The following is a 19,584-nucleotide window of genomic DNA, read 5'->3' as shown; positions in this document are numbered from 1 at the left end:
CAAAAAAAGTTTCATGAATGAACTATCGTTTTTCGACACCGTGTACATTTTAGAAGGAAATGAGTAATGTTTATGTTGCCAACAATGTGTGTATATGTAGCATATCTCGAAAGTTTCTGTTTTTTGTTTTGATTTTTGTTTTGAAACGTACTCAGGAAGGTCATATTTATAATATATGTGAACGAGAAGCCGATCGGAGGGGGCTCCCCCTATTCTGTATATTTACCAGAATTAGATTTCTTTCATCTATTATGTTCAATTATAATAGGTTTATAGGTACATAGAGCATATATTTTTTATTATTGCGATATTATATTTTACATTATTGTTACGTTCTCTATCTCTGTACAAGTACAATATTCCGATTGCTGACAATTGATGCATGCATCGTGCATAGACAAATACGCGTAATATCAAAGCAAAGAGCCGGTTTGGTAGTTTCAAAGAGTCAAGTTTCTAATACAAGCGCATTCATGTACGAAACTTCGACTGACCTGTATAATGCGCAGTATAAGCGTGCTGTTCTGAAAGTCGTACTCGAGGCTGAAGTGGATCTGGCCGACGTTCTCACTCGGTTCCGAATTGTCGATATACATGTCGACCAAAGAGATAGATCTGCTTTGCAAGAACGCTTTCTGTAACACACAATCATCGATACGCGACTTTTACACATTCGTTTCCTTCCTATTTCAGAAAATTATTCGTTTCGAGATTCTTTACGGGAATTTCATGCTTCGAAAAAGAGAAATGCAATTAGAGTTTTGATCGAAAAACTTGATTCTTTTAAAATCGTATTATTTGCGTAAAAGAAACAAAATCTCGAGCAAAAAACTTTAATGAACATTTTCTTCTTCTTTTTTTCTTTCATATTTGATGTATGAACAGTTATATTCTCTCGTATTTACGAAGGCAGGCACACTAATATCAGGTTGCGATATATTGCAATATTCGCCGTGATATCACGCGTTTTCAGTATAATTGCAGATGTATTTGTACGCGAAACAAAAGCTATTAGTGCGCACTTTTACGCGCATCTCACATATAAACTCTGTTTGTGAAATATAACAAAATACATAAGATAATATGTTCTAATATACATATATATTGAAATTATCATCATTTTTGTTTAATTGCGTGTGAACATATACACTTATTGACAAAAGTTAAGAAACAAAGTAGTATTTTTAACATTAAATTGCTGACCAATAAGACGCCGCACATTATTTTTGAAGTTATTTCCAAATAAATTGAATTTACTTTTATCGCTTCACAGAATTGTTGACTACTTAGTAATATATACATTGGAAAATCAAAGTTTTTAAATAATTACGGTAAATATGCAGAAACAGAGCACCCTCGGAGGTCATTGTCTTTGACATATGTTGTCAAGGACACCTCCCTGAACAACAATCTGAAGGTTTTAGCCGTCGCTCGTTGTTCGTTAAAAAATTATAAACAAAAGAAATATCATAAATTAAGTCTTATTTTCCGACACCGTGTACGTTTTATTCGTGTTGTAAGCGTGTAGGCAGGGGGAGGCTGCGCCCCCCCGCAGGAGGAGAGGCTTCGCCCCTTTCTCCTGCTCCCCCTTCACGAAAAAATGAAGGCATATAACAACGTCAATATGTACGGTTACACTCACAATTCAGTAAATCACAAAGAAAATTTCTTAGATCCTCATAATAATTGTCACACGCAAAATATCGAAAGAATTTGGCGAGATATGCGAAGTAATATTCCACGTTTCGGAACATCGGTAGAACATTAATTGAATTCTTTACTTGACACTTAATTGAATTCTTCATTTTTTCGTGAGGGGGGAGCAGGGGGGAGGGCGCAGCCCCTCCTGCCTACACGCTTACAACACGAACAAAATGTACACGGTGTCGGAAAATAACAGTTTATTGCCGCAACTTCTTTTGTTTATAATTTTTTAACAAACAACGAGCGACGGCTAAAACCTTCAGATTGTTGTTCAGGGAGGTGTCTTTGACAACATATGTCAAGGACAATGACCTCCGAGGGTACTTTGTTTTTATGCATATTTACCCATATATATACATATATTAATTCCTTAAATAATAATTTTATTTATTTCTATATAATTTTATCTGCAAATTTCTAGTTTAATTCTTTTTTTAGTTCAATTCTTTTAATGATTATTACTAATTCTATAGTTTGTGTTGCCACGTTATTCTGACTGATTGTGAGAAATCTGTGGATTCATTTTGAGCATTTTACCGAAGGGTGTTCTCCTTTGACGTTTTGCAGCTGCTTGTTCTGTAGTCCGGCGGTTGGCGTGCGAGGTTCCGCGCTTCCTGCATTGCTGCTTCCGCTACCAGGTCCTGCTGTTGCACCTGCTGCACCGCTCGCGGGACCACCGCTTCCGCCTGCCGGAGACTTACTAGCGGGACTACCGGTCGTTCTGAAAAAAATATAAAAAATACTTTGCGTTACACGGGCGTTTGCTTTCTACTTTAGTGTATGAATGTAGACTTTTCTCTGTTATCTCTTGATCCTCACTTCAAACAAAGCAGCGTTGTTAAACAAAATCGCCTAAGCGCTAAAGAGACACTAAAGCGAATTTATTTGCTTTTATTACTCTTAGATCGTAATTATTGCTGTAAGGAGCACAGAAGCTGTTGGTTCTGGTACGTTTGTCGCTTTTCCGTGATATTACCTGTTTGTGTGTATTATAAAACGACATTTATAATAATCTTATGATATTTTCTATCGCGCACACAATTTCTTTATAAAGAAATGTGTGTGTAAGTTGTATATATAATTATATTGATTCTATTTATAATCAATTTCAAAATATTATTTATCTTTAATAATATGAGAATCAGATTTCAATTACAATACAAGGTTTATATTCCCAAGTCAAAATTTAGCGTCTACATTGAACCTCAATTTCTCTTTTTTGATGTAAAAGTAAGACAGAAAGTAGATGCTACTTTGACACTACGTCCAAAATTTCCCTTTTTTCTGCTAAAGTTTTAAAGTAGGGTTTCATTCTCAGCTCAGACTGCGCATTGCAGGCTCTGATAGACTCAAAGTAGAAGTAAGAGAAAAAGTAAATGCTACTTTGATGCTACAATACGTCCAAAATTTCCTTTTTTCTTGTTAAAGTTTTAAAAAAGAAGAATTGAGATTCAATGTAGACGCTAAATTTCGACTCGGATTACCCTTCAGAGCCAGACATAAAAAATGACCTACGAGTTGTCCAGACTGGGTCTGTGAGATCCACACAACTTTACGTTCGAATATCTCCGCAAAAAATTAATATTTTTTCATTTTTTTTTTTTTTTTTTTTGAAATATTGAACGATTCTGCGTTGATCAAAAGAAATAGATTGAGAAAATCTCTAGTAGTTTTGAAGATACAAGTTTGAAGAAAAGAAAATTCTAACACTTTTTTTCGAAAAAAAGGTTTTTTGTTTAAAAATTGATAACTTTTTGTGTAATTAAGATTTTTACAAAATTCCAGAAGTTTGTACGAACTCGTTCGTACTTACAGAGACAAAAGTGTCTTCTAAAAATTGTAAAATTAAAAACATTTTACAATGAATTTTTTCGGATGTTATTTGAAGAATGCATTTTTCTAGCGCCCAACTTTGACATGCAATATTTTAGCACTAAATCACTATTTGGATATATTCTTTGTTTTAAGCAGAAAATTTAAACAATTCTGCGTCGATCAAAAAATCTCTAGTAGTTTCAAAGAAACGTTTCTGCGCCTAATACATCGCTATAAATGTACATATATTTTGATAAAATTATAAAAAAACAACAGTTTTTTAATATATTAGAAGTGCACAAACTGAAAAAAAAATTTACTTACTTTTCGAAATGCCAATGTATTGTCCAGACTTGGGTCTCTCAGATACTTTTCGCATTTTAAAATTCAAATTTCGCAAAGCTATTAAACAAAGGTCGCTGTTAACGACTTCTATCATTGTCTAAGACCCTAAAGTTTTTTTATAGCCTTTAGATGTCGCGCTAAATTAATACCTAGTAGAGACACCAGTTTAAAACTTTCGGGTGAGTCTCGGAGATTCATATCTGGCACTGAAAGATTAATATATATTGTAATATTTTTTTTTTATTCTTTCGAAAAGTTAAATAATTTAATTAGTTACTTCCTCTCTAGAAACACGCGTAAAACATCATATAATTGATTATCGACTCATTGTTTTGCCAGAATTGCTGTAAAGATTTGCTAAAGAGTGATCCTATAAAAAGTTGAAATTTTTCCTGTTTTGCGGCTCTCAAATTTGGAACTAAATAGTATGTTAAATGATAGCTTATGATGAGACAGATTACAGAAATGTTTCACATTGAGCTTATCTTTTGTCTCGGAGATAGACGGGGTCAAAGTTACTAACAAGTTTGGTGCGGAAAGAGTACCGGTATCGTGACATATTCACATGTACGGAACTGTCTATCGGAACTCAGTTATTTTGATGAGACTTTGCACACTTGTAGAACTATGACATATTGTTTTTATATCGGCAAGATGTACTCTAAAAAGTGAAAACTACCCAGTAGATGTGAGGATAAGTTTTCATGTTTCAACTAGAAATTTATATAATTTATACAATCTGCGTGTTGGAAAAGATAAAATAGATTTAAGAGGTTTTTAATGAGGTTGTGCTAATCAAAATAGCGGATTCAATATGGAGGACATCGACTAACTTTTACAATTATTAATGGATACGTCCAAAAATGATCATTTACACGTTTCTGTGAAGTCGCTAATTACGACTCTGAACATGGAATTTCAAAATCCAAATTCGCAGGTCCAATATGTTAATAAACTGACAAATTGCTAAACTTAACCTAACTCAAACAGCGCAGGGGAGAGGAGTTCAGTACAGCAATAAACTGATAAACCTGGATATGGAGAGGAGTTTCTGAAACATGAAAACTTCTCCTCACATCTGAGAGGTAGTTTTCACTCTTTAGATTGCACTCTTGCCGATATAAAAAATATATATGTCGATTATTTGTCAGTTCTACAAATGAAGTCCCATCAAAATCGATGAGTTCTGATAGAGTTTTATAGGTTTACGTGTGAGATAGGTCACGATATCGAGTACTCTTTCCGCACCAAACTTGTTAGTAACTTTGACTCCGTCTATCTCCGAAACACAAGATAGGCTCAATATGAAAATATTTTTGTGATCAAAGTTTCATCATAAACTATCATTTAGCATAGTTGGTTCCAAATTCGAGGGCCGCAAAACAGCCAATTTTTGGGGTTATTTAATTCTGCTTGTAAACTCAGTTCTTATTGCAGTAATTAAATCTATACTATAAACATTTTGCCTTATCAAAAAAATATAATTGCGTTCAGGAGAGATAAATTTTAGAAATATTAAGCGTGTGTTTCTGATGGTTTGAGAGTCTTGTCAAAACTACATTCGCGCTCTTATATATATATATATGTATATACATATATAGTATATTCATGCACTAGGCTTATCAACACACGTACATCCTATGCATCCGATATTCACGTTTCTATAACATTAGGTACAATAGCGACCTAAGATCTAGATAAATTTTATCGCTCAATCTACTATCGCATCTCTACACACAGCGAACTATGCTGCTAATCGAGACTACGTTCTCTCAAGTACGCAAACCGATACGCTTCTGTCATGTCATCGGCTTATTAATAGTTGCTGTTTACTACTAGTCCGCGCAACTGCGGAGCGTTTATAATTGTAACTGCGGAAAAAAAAATAAATTTTCATGAATATAAAAGAAAATATATATAGCAAGATGTAAACGTGTGCGATACACGTTTATTTTAGAAAAATGTAGAGAAAATTTGGGCAAATTTTATACAAGGAAACTTTTAATGAGTTTGTAAAATTATAAATATAATTAAAAGATTTTGATAAATTGTACGTACAAAATCTCAAAAAATACTTAATAACATATATATTTTTATAAAGCATTATTATATCAGTTTGTTAAGTCATTATCAATGTATATCAAATCAATGTATAACAAATAATGAAACAAATTAAAATATTGCGTTAATAAAAGATTTCATACATATACATATATGCTTTCGCGTGTTTTCTCATAATCTTTAATGCACGAAAATATGTATTTACATAATTTGCAAATTTATTCAATCTCATTTTCTCTTTCTGTTTCTCTCTCTCTCTCTTTCTCTCTCTCTCTCTCTCTCTCTTTCTCTCTCTCGCCAATAATATATCAATGTCAGTGTACGCGCTCGTACGCAAAAATATAATTATTTGTACCATAAGTGTCTTCGCAATTTCAACGCGTTTTGCGAAAATCAATGTTGCTAAAAATATGAACATTCTATCTTGCATGTAAAACCAGAAGTACACACAGAGGAGAACACACTTGCATTAATTTTTTTTATCCGATTAAATGAAGATATTTTTCACGAGATCGGCAAAAAGCTTTCTTATTTACGGTGATTCTTTATTTATACATAACAATGAAAATAAAACTTTGCGCACGACGTTCCACTCGATGATCGATCGTCGATGCTTGAGAAAATGCGTGAAAAAAGTAAAAAAGGTGTGAATAAATGTAAATTCTGTCACAGCCATATCAAATGAACAAATAGTATAATAATAATATTATGTGCAAAAACAAATATATAAAACGTATAAAAATGTTTGACTTCCACTTCAACAAAAACTCGGGCAAAAACTCGAACAAAAATTTGAGTATAACATGGAGCTCTACATAAAAGATAATATTGCAATGAAAAAATAGTTCACAAAAAGTAATCAATATTATAAAATATATATGTATATGTGCGTAAATTTTATGTATTAGTTCATAATAATTGCACGAATTTAATCGAAAATTGAACTTCTACTAAAATTTTAATTTAATCGAATGCCAGCCGATAATTGCTTATTATTATTCCAATATCGCAATTACTTGTAGATTACTGCGTCATTGACGTTAATTCCGAGCGATACGTCTTGTTGGATCTTCAAAACTCGGTGCACAAGTAAATCATCGGACGCTTGCGAATTCTGAATCCGAGGTTCAAATTAACACGATAGCGAGCGCAAAAGATTAAGAAGACAATAGGTAAATCGTGTCAAACGATAACACTTGCAACACGTTGTTTTCAGTCGAGGCTCTAACAACGAGAAACCGTGCGGATTCAACGGATGTATAGGCGGATGTGTGGCTGAAGAGACTCATTGTGTTCGGATGAATGGCGCGCGCTCGAGGAACAAGTTTTATGACTTCGCGAATAGCGACAGAAGTTCGCAAGCGTATTTATCAGCTCCCGTTGAAGTAACATTATAATACACGAACATTTCGCATTCAAAAAGCAAATTGTGAAGAAATTGCTCTGCAAAATCATTTTGCAAAAAGTCAGACCTAAAATCCTTTGATCATTAGTGTTTGATCAGTAGTGTTCTTTGCGCAATACGACACTCAAGTCATCGACCGCCATAACTACTCCAATACGCAGTATATAATACATGCAAAATTGATAATTTCTAAGAGAAAATATCTTGTACTAATTACAAATGCCTTTTAGTCGTAAAATACAATCGAATAACATTTTTACATGCCAAGTGTGTTGATGTCGCAAACTGATAAAAGAAAGCAAACAGTTTGACATGAGACGTAACGTTTACAACAAACGTTTGTTGTGAAAGCTGTCGGTTCAACAAAGATGGTCATATAAACAAGGTCTAACCGGTATATCTATTCGTGTTCTTGTTTTATGTAGACAAACGATAACAGAATCTGTTCCAAGGTATAAAGAATAAGATGAATCCAGCAGCGGTATGTGGAAACGACCAAGCTGGATCTTCCAAAGTGGAGAAAGCTTTGTCACTACGGTAGTAGGTAGCAAGAGATATATTGCTTGGTACGCTAACGGGGACAGGTGTGTTGAAAGATAGATAGATGACAGAGATTGAAGAAAAATATAGAGAGTTTGTGGTGAACACACGCTGACTACAGACAACACAAATAACGTCGCGTAGTCATCGATGCTCATCAGACAAGAACTGATAAAACTCGTTGACGAAGACTTACTTACGCAGTAAAAGTAGCGCCGCATCGGTGGACAGTATGTGTATCCGTTTAGAAGAAGAGAAATCGGAAGAGAAGATAGAAAAGAGAAGTTAAAAGAAAGCGGCATAGAACAATGAATGTTTTATTAAAGAGTGTTGCTGTAACTCGCACAATCGTTCGTATACTTACTCTAATTGCGCTCTGTGGTTCCGATTGTTACAGCGAAATGAGGCATGAAACAGAAAAAAATCAATGATTAATTAATTTACTGAACACAACATACAGACAGAGACCAACCATAGACTTCGACACATCAGACAGAGAACAAGAAACATTGTCAGCCAACTTGGAGACAACACACACAACAATTAACAAACGTCGTAAACAACTTTTTAATTTACACAATTAGAAGTGGGAAATTTCACAAAGAAGAGGAAAAAAAATTGCGTGCACATTAACACGATCAAGAACGCACTTTTTGAACGTGAGATTTGAATTGTAAATTGAAAGCTCACAGATAATGTAATACTGACAAGTGTTGTCGAGAAAAAATGTTACAGTAAACTGTAGTTGAACTAAGTGATAATATCTTCCAATGTTTACTAAGCCAGGAAGAAGTTCAAATACTCAGAGTGCTCAAAGTTAAATTGCCATCACGTTCAGCAAAACAGTAGTTCAATTAATGAAAAGAAAAAAATACGTAAAATTTTTATACCACTACATAAAACAAAATGATTTTGAGTTTTACTCATTTTTGCATATAATCTCCACAAGACGCAAAGTTATTCTTTGAACTATTTTGCAACTGATTATCGATAATAATTACATCAATCATTTCAAGATTCTCATCAATCTGAGCCTTTTAAAACCTTGTTCAAAATTCTATAATCAATTTTATGTAAATAACATCTGCACGCAAACATAAAGAGATGCGCAAACGTCGATCGGAAATTATTCAATTTTTTCATGTAATAAATAATACAATAATAATATATAGAAAGATATCATTAAACTATATATATTATATATATATAATGTTACATTAGTATATTTATTAATTAATATATATAGAATATATATACAATTGTGTTATCTTTCCAGAGAGGTCAATGTAGAATAATAGAATTTTAATGAGACGATTGTTGTATATACACATTATTATAATTACACACTTATTCTATATTAATTTCAAATTAATATTAAAAATTTTTTCAAAAGAAATGTATCGCGAGTTTTTATGCCATATATATATGTATTAATATATTACGCAGAGCCGCAACATACTTGTTTCTTATGGTATATCCTTTACGACCACAACCGCGGAATGTCTATCGATATTCAATAGCCACATTTGACTTCGCATTATTGCGGAATTACGGCTCCCTGTGTGCGTTAGGAATTCAGTACCTCTGCAACGAAAATAGATGCATGTACTGATAAATGAACACGACGGGATACACAATCTCGTCGATACTGTAGAAGTTTCGATATTAAATCGGCCGCAATAATGTTTTGCATGGTTCTATGTTATATACGCTAATATATAGATACGCTACTATATATGTATAAAGATAGAGATACGCACACGTACAGTCAGGAACAAAAGTAAATGAACAGATGATAAAAATCGATATGAATGGAATTTATCCAATATAATATCATAGTTACATATTTAAACTTTATTTAATATTTATCTTTATAGTATAAAAATTAAATAAGTAACAATCAAAATAAATATTAACACTCTGTGCAAACAGAAATTAAGTATAAACAATAAATCAACCAATAATGAAAAGACAAAAATAAGTGGACATTACCAGTATCTGATAACACAGGCACACAAAAAAAATGTTCGGGCCCACAGACCAGACCACTCATTCTATATGTATTTTGAGACGCTGAATCCATTTCCGTAGTCAGTTTACCCCCACCACGTCAGAATTTTTGAAAAAATGCGTGATACTTTATTTTTTTCTATGATAGCGTACCCGCTTGCTTTCGAAAGATCTGTGTAGTGGATTTCGTTTACGTTTAATTCCTCTATTTTTACAATCTCTTTTCAGCGTCCAACAGTAGTCTGCCATCATATTGACATCCCACCTGCCTTGGTATCTTCTCTCTATTTCTTTAATATCTTGGTGAAAACGTTCACCTTGCTCTTTACTGTAATCACTTAAGTTTCCTGGAAACTGATCTATATGGTTGTGCAAGAAATGCATTTTTAAGTTCATTAGACATCCCATTTTTCCAAAGTTTTGGACAATTTTAGACACTACTTGTTTGTAATTTTTGCTGACGAATTCATTTGATACTGGTTTTTGTGCCGCAAAAAGATGCAAATTTTGTGATTTTTCGGGTATTTTTTGAGTTTTGCCAAAAATCCTGACGTGGTGGGGGTAAACTGACTACGGAAATAGATTCAGCGTCTCAAAATACATATAGAATGAGTGGTCTGGTTTGTGGGCATGAACATTTTTGTTTTGTGTACCTGTATAATTAGTACTTAGTATTGCCGCCTTTTGTTGCAATTACGGCTTCTAATCGTCGCGGTAAACTATTTATAAGATTTTCTATGTACTTTTTATCAATATTTTCAAACGCGCGCTAATTTTAAGTATTGAAAAAGTCTATTTTATTTTCTCGCTTGTCCAAGGGAATTTTGAAATCCAATATATATATGACAAATCCTCAATCGGATTTAAATCAGGACTTTGTGCTGGCCATTCGAGGAATTTAATATTTGGATCATTAAAAACTTTCATTTGAATCATTAAAAACTTTCACTTGTTTTGGTAACATGCTTCGGATCATTATCCTGCTGGAAAATAAAGTCTTCCTTCAAGTTCATTTTTATTATTGCTTCTTCCAAATTTTCATTTAACACGTTCACGCCGGGGCGAAAATCTACGTTTTTTCGCGTGAGGCGGGACTGTCTTATCTCCTTACGCTTCGTGAGGCGGGGCAACACTGTTGCGAAAAAATAAAATCAACTTATTTTTTTAACGACTACTTTTCTAAAAACAAGTGACCCATCGGTGGGTCACGCCGCCCCACGGAACAGTCAGGTGTGACCCACCGGTGGGTCACGCCGGCGTGAACGTGTTAATATTGTAATATATTTATCGGCATTCATAATACCATCAACTGATATTAGAGTTTCAGTCCCATTACACGAAAAACAGCTCCCACCATTAGTGAACCGCCACCAAATTTAACTATATTGTATGTAGTTGGAGTAATGAATGATTTTTTTTATGTTTCGTTTTTCTTTCTCCAAACCTTTAGCTTCTTTTTCAATTGCCGCATTTCAAATTTTGATTCATCGGACTATATTATCTTTTTCCATAATAATATTGGCATGTTAACATATATTTTTTTAGCAAAAGCTAAACGTTTTTTAATGTTTTTTTTTGTTAATATAAGGTTTACACCTAGCATTACAAGCTTTTAATCCCACTTCGTGCAACCTTTGTTTTACAGTTTTTGTCGACACATTTAATCTCAATGAATTTACAATTTCAAGTGAGGAGGAGATCCTTGGATTTTTTCGACATTCGCGAACAATTCGACAGTCTTCTTACTCGGTAGTACAACGTTTTCGTCCACTGTGTCTTAAATTTTTCGCGGTATTATGTACTAAATAGTTTTTATATATTTTTTGACACTTTGTACTTTTTGACAATAATGTGGTAACTTAATTTATTACGGCAGTCCGAAAGAATTGTGAATTTGATAAGAAATTTCGGCAGTTTTTGGCATTTTGATGTTGCTTCTCACTCGTACGAAACGTAAATAAGCACTGAACAATGTGTTCAACGAGACTACGTATAATGTATAATGTTTGCATACATTTCTTGCTTCACAATGATATATCAACCAAGTGTCCACTTATTTTTGTCCTTCTGTAAATGGTTGACTTCTTGTCTAAACTCAGCTTAAACTTATATAGAATGTTAATATTTATTTTGATTGTTACTTTATTTACTCTCTATACTATAAAGATAAATATTAAATAAAATTTAAACATGTAACTGTGATATTATATTGGATAAATTCATATCGATTCTTATCATCTGTCCACTTACTTTTGTCCCTGACTGTATATATATATATATATGTACATATGAGAAAATCGATAGTATGCTTTAAAAGAGAAAGTGTGTACTCTCTATTTGTTTTGTAGCGCTAAGTAATTTCTAGAAGCATGTAAAGTTCGTTTTTTTATTTCGACGTCGAGGCTGTATACGATCTGATATCTTCAAGTTTCAGATTTGTTGTTTTGAATTTAATAAAGATATCTGTACTATTCGTAAAATAAAGTTTACGTCAAATATTTGCAAAAGAGATCGCAATCTGGACTCTCGAATCGTGAGATAGCGATGCAACGTGTAAAATATACAATATTTATTTTTTAAATGTTAAAAGGTTTAGTGTTTCAGAAATTTTTTATAGAGTTTAATAAACTACAAATTGTAATGATTTTTTTGATGATTAAAAGGTTGATAACGCACTTCTAAAAATTTCAAGTTTATTGGTTAACAAAACTCTTTTATAAAGAGAGATTGTTAAAGTATTGTCTATACAATATAATATCACAAACATAAACTACGTATTTTATTCAATTCCATTTGACTTCCCGTGTCATCTGTTTGTTATTCCCTAAAGTGTCACGACAATGTGTGATTAATTTAACGATGTTGTTATTCTAGTACGCACGTATGCACCCAACTGTTGTAGAATCACAAACGTACTGTGACAATGTTTCTTCAGCATTATAATTCAGTCACATTAGCGCAACGTTCTGTTATAAAATAAGATTGTTTCAAGCTTATTTTTGATAATAAATATTTCCTTTTGTAACATTAAAATGTAGAACACTTCTGGATTATAATTTATAAAAATCAACGCAATTAAAAACGAATGAAGAGAACCTGAAAAAGTTTTTGTTTCAAAATTTCGCAACTAAAACAATATTTTTAATTATGCTTTAATTATGTCATTCAAAATAAGTAAAATTTCTCCGTTATCTGTGCAATAAACATATTTTAACAAAAAAAAAAGAAACAAAGTATTGTTCCTGCTTATAATCTAGAATTATAGTACAGCTTTCTCTACAGCCAAGATAGTTGTACAATATTTTCGGAAACATTCCGTACCAAATATATATTACACGCTGTTATACGCCGTGATCGTTTTAATAAACAAAAATATAATACCGAGTCGGGAAGAGGCGCGAATGGCGCAAATTCGCCCATTTTCTTATTTCTCTGCCGTCTTATATTAAGGTAGGGAACGCGTTTCAACGTTCCAGACATGTCCTTGGCAAAAGAGCAGAAATTGTCGTTGTCGTCGCAAAACGACAGCGCAGGGACGACGGATATGTAATTTCGCGACGTTTCTCTGAGTGTCGTAAGAACCCTGTTGTGCCGTCCTTAAAAAATATTTTCAAAATGAAGAACAATAAATCGTTATCGCTCCCAGATGAACAATCTGAAAGTGTTCTCGCTCTGTAAGACATTCTTGATAATCATAGAAAATGTCTTCATCGTTAATATACTGTGTGGACCTTAACTCTACTCACTGTGTTCCTGGTTTAGAAAAGCGCAGCTCTAAAAATGTCACAAGTGCAACGCAGAAGATATAAAAGACGCTGAAAAGATTTTAAAGTACCTCTTCTACGCGAAACTATTTTACCCTGTTTGTATCCAACATACAAATCGCTTCAAAGCAAGGTCACTTCATAAAAATCTCTCTCTCTCTCTCTTTCTCTTTCTCTCTTTCTCTCTCTCTTTCTCTTTCTCTCTCTCTCTCTCTCTCCCTCTCTTTCCCTCTCTCTCCCTCTCTCTCTCTCATTATATTTGTCTGTGATACCTTAACTGTGTTTATTAAATATTCTGACAAGTAATGCGAAGACTGTATTTTTGCAATATTTAACCCTCAACGGACGGCGTGTTTTTCGACACCTTAATTCGCCGGACATGGGTCGTTTGCGTCTTGGGCTTTTTAAAAATATTAAATATTTCTAAAAAAATCTGAAACAATGTGTATATACTCTTTAAACTGTCTATTTTAAGACACCATCATTAAATTTAGTGAAAAAAAGTTTTAATTCATAATTTTTAGCAAATATGACAACAAGAAATTTTTTTCAGAAAGTAATTTTGTTCCAGACGAAAAACGACTTCAAAACGACTCATGTCCGTCCGTTGAGGGTTCAAAGTTTATGTAGGAGAAAACCAGGGCTAGTTGTCACACGGGATTAGTTGTCAAACTGTTATTATCTTGCTTACTAAATTTTGGAAAATATTTTTCTTTATATTGTAAATTGCTACTATTGTGTTAGTAACGTGTGCAAAATAGCTTTTCTTAAAAACTTGGGCTGCGTTCCGATATTCGCTGCCAGTACTAAAAATCTATACTTTACGTCACATGTACTATAGATGTTCAGTACTAGCAATGAATATCGGAACGCAGCTATGATATATGATATTTTCGAGCACTTTTGTAAAACTGAACATGGGAAGTAGACTTTTCTTATCTTGATGGTTTAGTAATTTCACTAATTTTGAAATCTATAATTGCAATTTTATCTTAGGTATAAAAAATGTAGTACTTTTAAATAAATTTTTCTATATTTAATCGTCATCGCATCGCAGTTTCTAAATATAATATCTTTTATTTAAAATAAACGTTTAGAGTAAGTTGTCACACGGTGAGTATGCGCGAGGAAGTAATCGCCGTGTGCAGTAAGATGCAAATAACTTTAACAAAAACGTTGTCAACTCGACAAGCTGCATTACTATTTGAAGTAAACTATCGCACGTTAACTCAGTATTGTAAGAAAATTTCATAAAAGAATATAAATGTGAAAATACAATTTGTACAAGTGTGAGGTATGGGGTAAACCAAAGAGGATTTTTAATGATTTACAAGAAGGACTAATTAGTTATATATTACATGCTTCAGATATTTACTTTTGTTTTACACTCATAGAAATCAGAATTTTGACTTATGTGACAACTAACTCCGGATACGGGGCACGTTGACAAATTTGTACGATCATGTTTGACATTACATAACTTCGTTTGTACAAAAATATATAAAACTAATATATTTTTTTCTTAAAGCTAAAAGATGTGACTATGATGTAATGTATCCAATATTACATAATATGGTGTACAGTTTGTTATTTTTAATAATACAATTTGCATGTCAAGATGTGCTCCGGTCTCCCCTACTCAAATATATATATAGAAAGAGCTTTTCTCTCTCTTTCAGCAATCCGTCAATCTGAATCTGCTTTTTACATGTAACATATACATATTTTTTGAATATCATAAAATAATTTTTCTCATATTTTCTGTACAAATTCTTTCCTTTGTTTTTTTTTCTACTACATTACAAATGTGCAAAGTATACAGACATTTTTCATTGTTCTGCACTGAGCGCTTACTTGCAGCTTAATGCACATTTCACGTTGCAACTGCACAGAAAAACGCTGCTTACGTTGTCATGAAAAATACATGTGCTAAGTATGTAGACAGAATCTTACCTGGTGGTATAATATTCGAAGAAAGCAACAAGTATCTCCAAAGATCTTGACACTGCGGCCCACATAATTTCCTTGTTTCGGCGGTTTTCAATTTGCTAATCTAATTTTTGCTAGAGATTGCTAGCAACTTTCATTGAAGTTCCAGACCGCGAATCTGACGAGGTAAAATCAACGCGTATTTTGAGTGATTCTTCGCATTGCTCTCTCGATGTTAATTCTCGTTATCGATCATATCATTTATTTGAAGTGCACAATAATAAATTTTAAAGACAGTCATAATCAATCATTCGACCGATACCGCTTTTATTACTTATATACATATATATGTAATAAAAAGATATATACATATATATATATATATATATATATATATATATATCTAGCAATCTATAGATCTAGTGGAATAAATGTCCAATAACTGGATTTATACATCAAATATATATTTTTTTAGATATCTATTGTGTGTGCGAATGTATAAAATTTGTAGAAAAAATCATCTTTAAAGCATGTTTTATTTGTACAAAATCGATATTAAATAAAAACATTTAATATTGAGATATACTAATTTTTCAGTTAGAAATGACGAATATTTGATAACTTATATTATAAAGAAGCCAATGTACAGCGAAGATAAGGAACTCTTCAGTTAACCTTACGTAAATTGTTTTAATTAAATTTTAATTTAAAATCTAATTACGAAGATACATAATATTAGAAAGTTACGGGAGAAATTCAATCTCCGGTTTCGCTCGGGGAAGGATCAACTTCAGATCTTTAGTAAAAGAATTCGTCGTCGTGAAAATTTCGGATCATGAATTACAGTACGGAATAGCGGAGAATAAAATCCGCATGCTTGTTCACATGTGCCAAGTTTACATAAAACGCAAATGTTTTCCTGTCAAAAGATCTTTTGTTAAAAGCTATTTATCGTCGCGCAGAAGCATATTGTTTAAACATCGCAATATAATAAAACAAAATGGATTTAGAGACTAAGAAAAGCAATTAAACAAACAAAATATCACAAGACTCGAACTGTAACATGCGTAACCATAGCCTTTGTACGTAAATTACTAACATTTACATTGTATTGTTATATAACATTGTACTAGGCTTTATAATCGCGATATCAAATAGATCGAACAGTTTGCTCATATAATACGTGCCACGCAGTCAACTGGTCAGTTGTTCAGCACGTACAACGATAAACATTCATCGACTCTGTGTGATAGATAATATTAATGTTGCCTTTCAATTATTATTGGCTGATAAAGAGTTAGGCTATGTATCCTATAACCGTGACACGGTTAAATCATATTAAGTATGCATTCCTCATTAACTCGAACAAACAGAATAATGAAAATCGCCTGTCGCACAATAAATTGTTATAGTATATATATTTAGTTATAGTTACAATATTATATTGACATATTATTAATGTGATATGAATCGCGCTGAATGTAATTAGACCACCGCTTAAGTACATATTTTGTGTTCAATTAGTCGCGATATGTACATTTTAAAATAAAGTTAATTAAAACTTAATTTAAAAAATATACTTATATTACAACCTTATGATTGTAACATAGTTTCATTGGAACATTATGACCAAGAGTGAAAATAATTTATGAATGTACGTTTTAAGTCAGGCAAACGTGTAAACAAACTACGACCAGAAAATATTGTATATCAACGAAAGAATAATATTATATTTATTATCAACATTTGACATAAAATTCTACACACACTATATATACGCGTCTTTTTTAACACAAATAACAATTGATATTTTAAATATTGAACAAAAAGACGGAGAACGTACGTATGTTGTGTACAAGTTCCGCCGTACTTTATGCATAGACTGTCTTTCAAAAAGCTTTGCATAAGACATGAATCAGAAACGATCCAACATTTCGAATAAAAAGTTTCAAAGATAAAAGACAGTAATATTTCTTATACGAATCTTCTCTAATAATACATAAATCATTCTTTTGTGTCTGAAAAGGAGGGTAAAAAAATAAACAGTCGCGATTTTACGTAAAATACTGAAAATTTATATTTCTGAAAACTATCGTATTCACAATGATATTGTTTTTTGTCTTAAAAAAACTCGGTTAAAACAACATACTGTTTGTTTAAGAATATTATAAAAAAATTGTTCATCGATGGAATAAATGGGATAACGCCAATTAGAGAGCGCGACACGTGGTGTCACGTGTAGTATCAATTGTCGACTAATGATACGATTAAATCACGATGAAATTAGTGAAATATCGTACCTCGTCGACGCGTCTGTCTCAATATTCAATAACGACGCTTTTAACGATCATGAGTCACACACATACGCACGCGCGTTATGTGTGAAACTGTTTTAATGAGTTTCAACAAGCAATTTAACGGAGCGTATACGCGCTAACGAACGTAGGACGGCAGCTTTCTTTGCTCGATATAATGACCAAATAAGGTGAACTTTTTTTACCGCAAGCCGCAACTCTCGCAGCGCGATGAAAAATGGACGAAAAATATGAGAGTACGCGAGTTATATCGGAGGAAAGAAAGAACTTCTCACGAAGGGGGAAATTGAGACGTTAAACGACAGCGACGTGTTTATGAACAAATTGATACAATTTGTCAGTTAAATTTATATACAGCGCAGCTCGGATATCTCACATTCGTTCGTGTTAAAAAATTCGTGTAAATGTGAAGACGCGATTTAAAGTCAACCATTTTAGTTGAGTTTACTGTTATCAAAACTTTATTTTTACGCATCTTTACATAGATGGAAATTTGACATGGGAAATACAATCGATAAAAAACCCGAAGAGACAAATTATGAATTCAGACGTTACGCAAAACTTTTTCTCTTTTCTCTCTCCTGCATTGAACTCGCTTCTCTCACTTGCTGCCAGAATGCACGAATACAATGTAAATTCCTTCAAGTTATGCAGCATCGGCTTTTTCCGATCGTTTCCGACAGCTCGAAATTAAGGGTAAGAATTTCACGGAGTTCGTGCTTCAATGCGATTTCAGAACTAAGATTTTAATATAGATAGCTGCACGTCGCGGAGTGTCGAGTTCACATTATTCCCGAAACTTCTAGACAGAAAATACAGACGGATATATAAGAAACATTATTAAACCATTGGAATTCCGCTAATTATTATAGAATTAAAAATTATATTAAAGTGCGTGTGTTTATTAAAAATTGTGCAAAAAGACGTGAATAGCAAGTCGCAGATATCATTATTTAATAAACAAATTTGCAGATATTATTATTTATTAACAAAGGATGTCAGACAAAATAGATTTCTATTTGCGTACTTGAAAGTGCTTGTTCATTTCTATCGTGCATTTGTACACGCACAAAAATATCTCTTTATTGCGAGATATCAAGTAATGAAAGTGAATAACGTTCGTTTCGTGCTTAGAAACACTTTACGACAGAATGCGTAATGTAATATAAAACTATTTTAATACTTCACCGGAAACACCGTTACTTTATCAAATGATATAATTACCATAATAGCGTGCGGCATGAAATATAACGAGGAGCACTTCATTAACTAAATAGAAATATCATGTAGAATAAAAACCGACACGTGTATATGTCGCAATAAATGTACATACTCATCAGTCAATATATATGCACTTACTAATTTGATAAATAAGTAAATGTAGTTTTATAAGCAAATCAAACTTAAACTTTTATTGATAGATGCATATATATTTTTATGTCTGATTTAGTAAAAGTTTGTACGCATAAACAAAAATGCATCAATTTAAATGAACTTTTGTTAGTTTAAATAAAATATGCACACCAACCACATCTAATTTATAACCTATAAAGCACAAACAAAAATGCATTGGAACTTCCGTGCAATCCTTTCGGTCACTTTTATACTTTCCACCAGGGACTTATTATGATTTCAATACCGGTATTATACTAGAGATTGTATACCGAAACCGATATAGTACCGAAATTGAGTCTTA

General features: G+C 32.6%; 1 protein-coding gene across 6 annotated transcripts in view; it reads right to left on the bottom strand.

Annotated features, from left to right (window-relative positions):
• LOC109858359 (synaptotagmin-7) overlaps positions 1 to 19,584 on the bottom strand; it is a 198,021-nt gene that overhangs the window by 8,752 nt on the left and 169,685 nt on the right. For 2 of the 6 annotated variants that reach the window (XM_020435505.1, XM_020435507.1), the window contains 3 exons: positions 8,235 to 8,246; positions 2,242 to 2,425; positions 495 to 635 (listed from right to left, as the gene is read on the bottom strand). In XM_020435505.1, coding sequence (XP_020291094.1) covers positions 495 to 635; positions 2,242 to 2,425; positions 8,235 to 8,246 — 337 coding nt within the window. Of the gene's footprint in view, positions 1 to 494; positions 636 to 2,241; positions 2,426 to 8,234; positions 8,247 to 15,597; positions 15,752 to 19,584 lie in introns of all 6 variants that reach the window. The other 4 variants (XM_020435506.1, XM_020435508.1, XM_020435510.1 and 1 more) reach the window with 3 other exon arrangements.

Source organism: Pseudomyrmex gracilis, unplaced genomic scaffold, assembly GCF_002006095.1.
Source record: "Pseudomyrmex gracilis isolate BER0280 unplaced genomic scaffold, ASM200609v1 scaffold_199, whole genome shotgun sequence".
Classification (NCBI taxonomy): Eukaryota; Metazoa; Arthropoda; class Insecta; order Hymenoptera; family Formicidae; genus Pseudomyrmex; species Pseudomyrmex gracilis.
The sequence above is the reverse complement of the archived record's forward strand: the minus strand, read 5'-3'. Positions and strand labels throughout refer to the sequence as shown.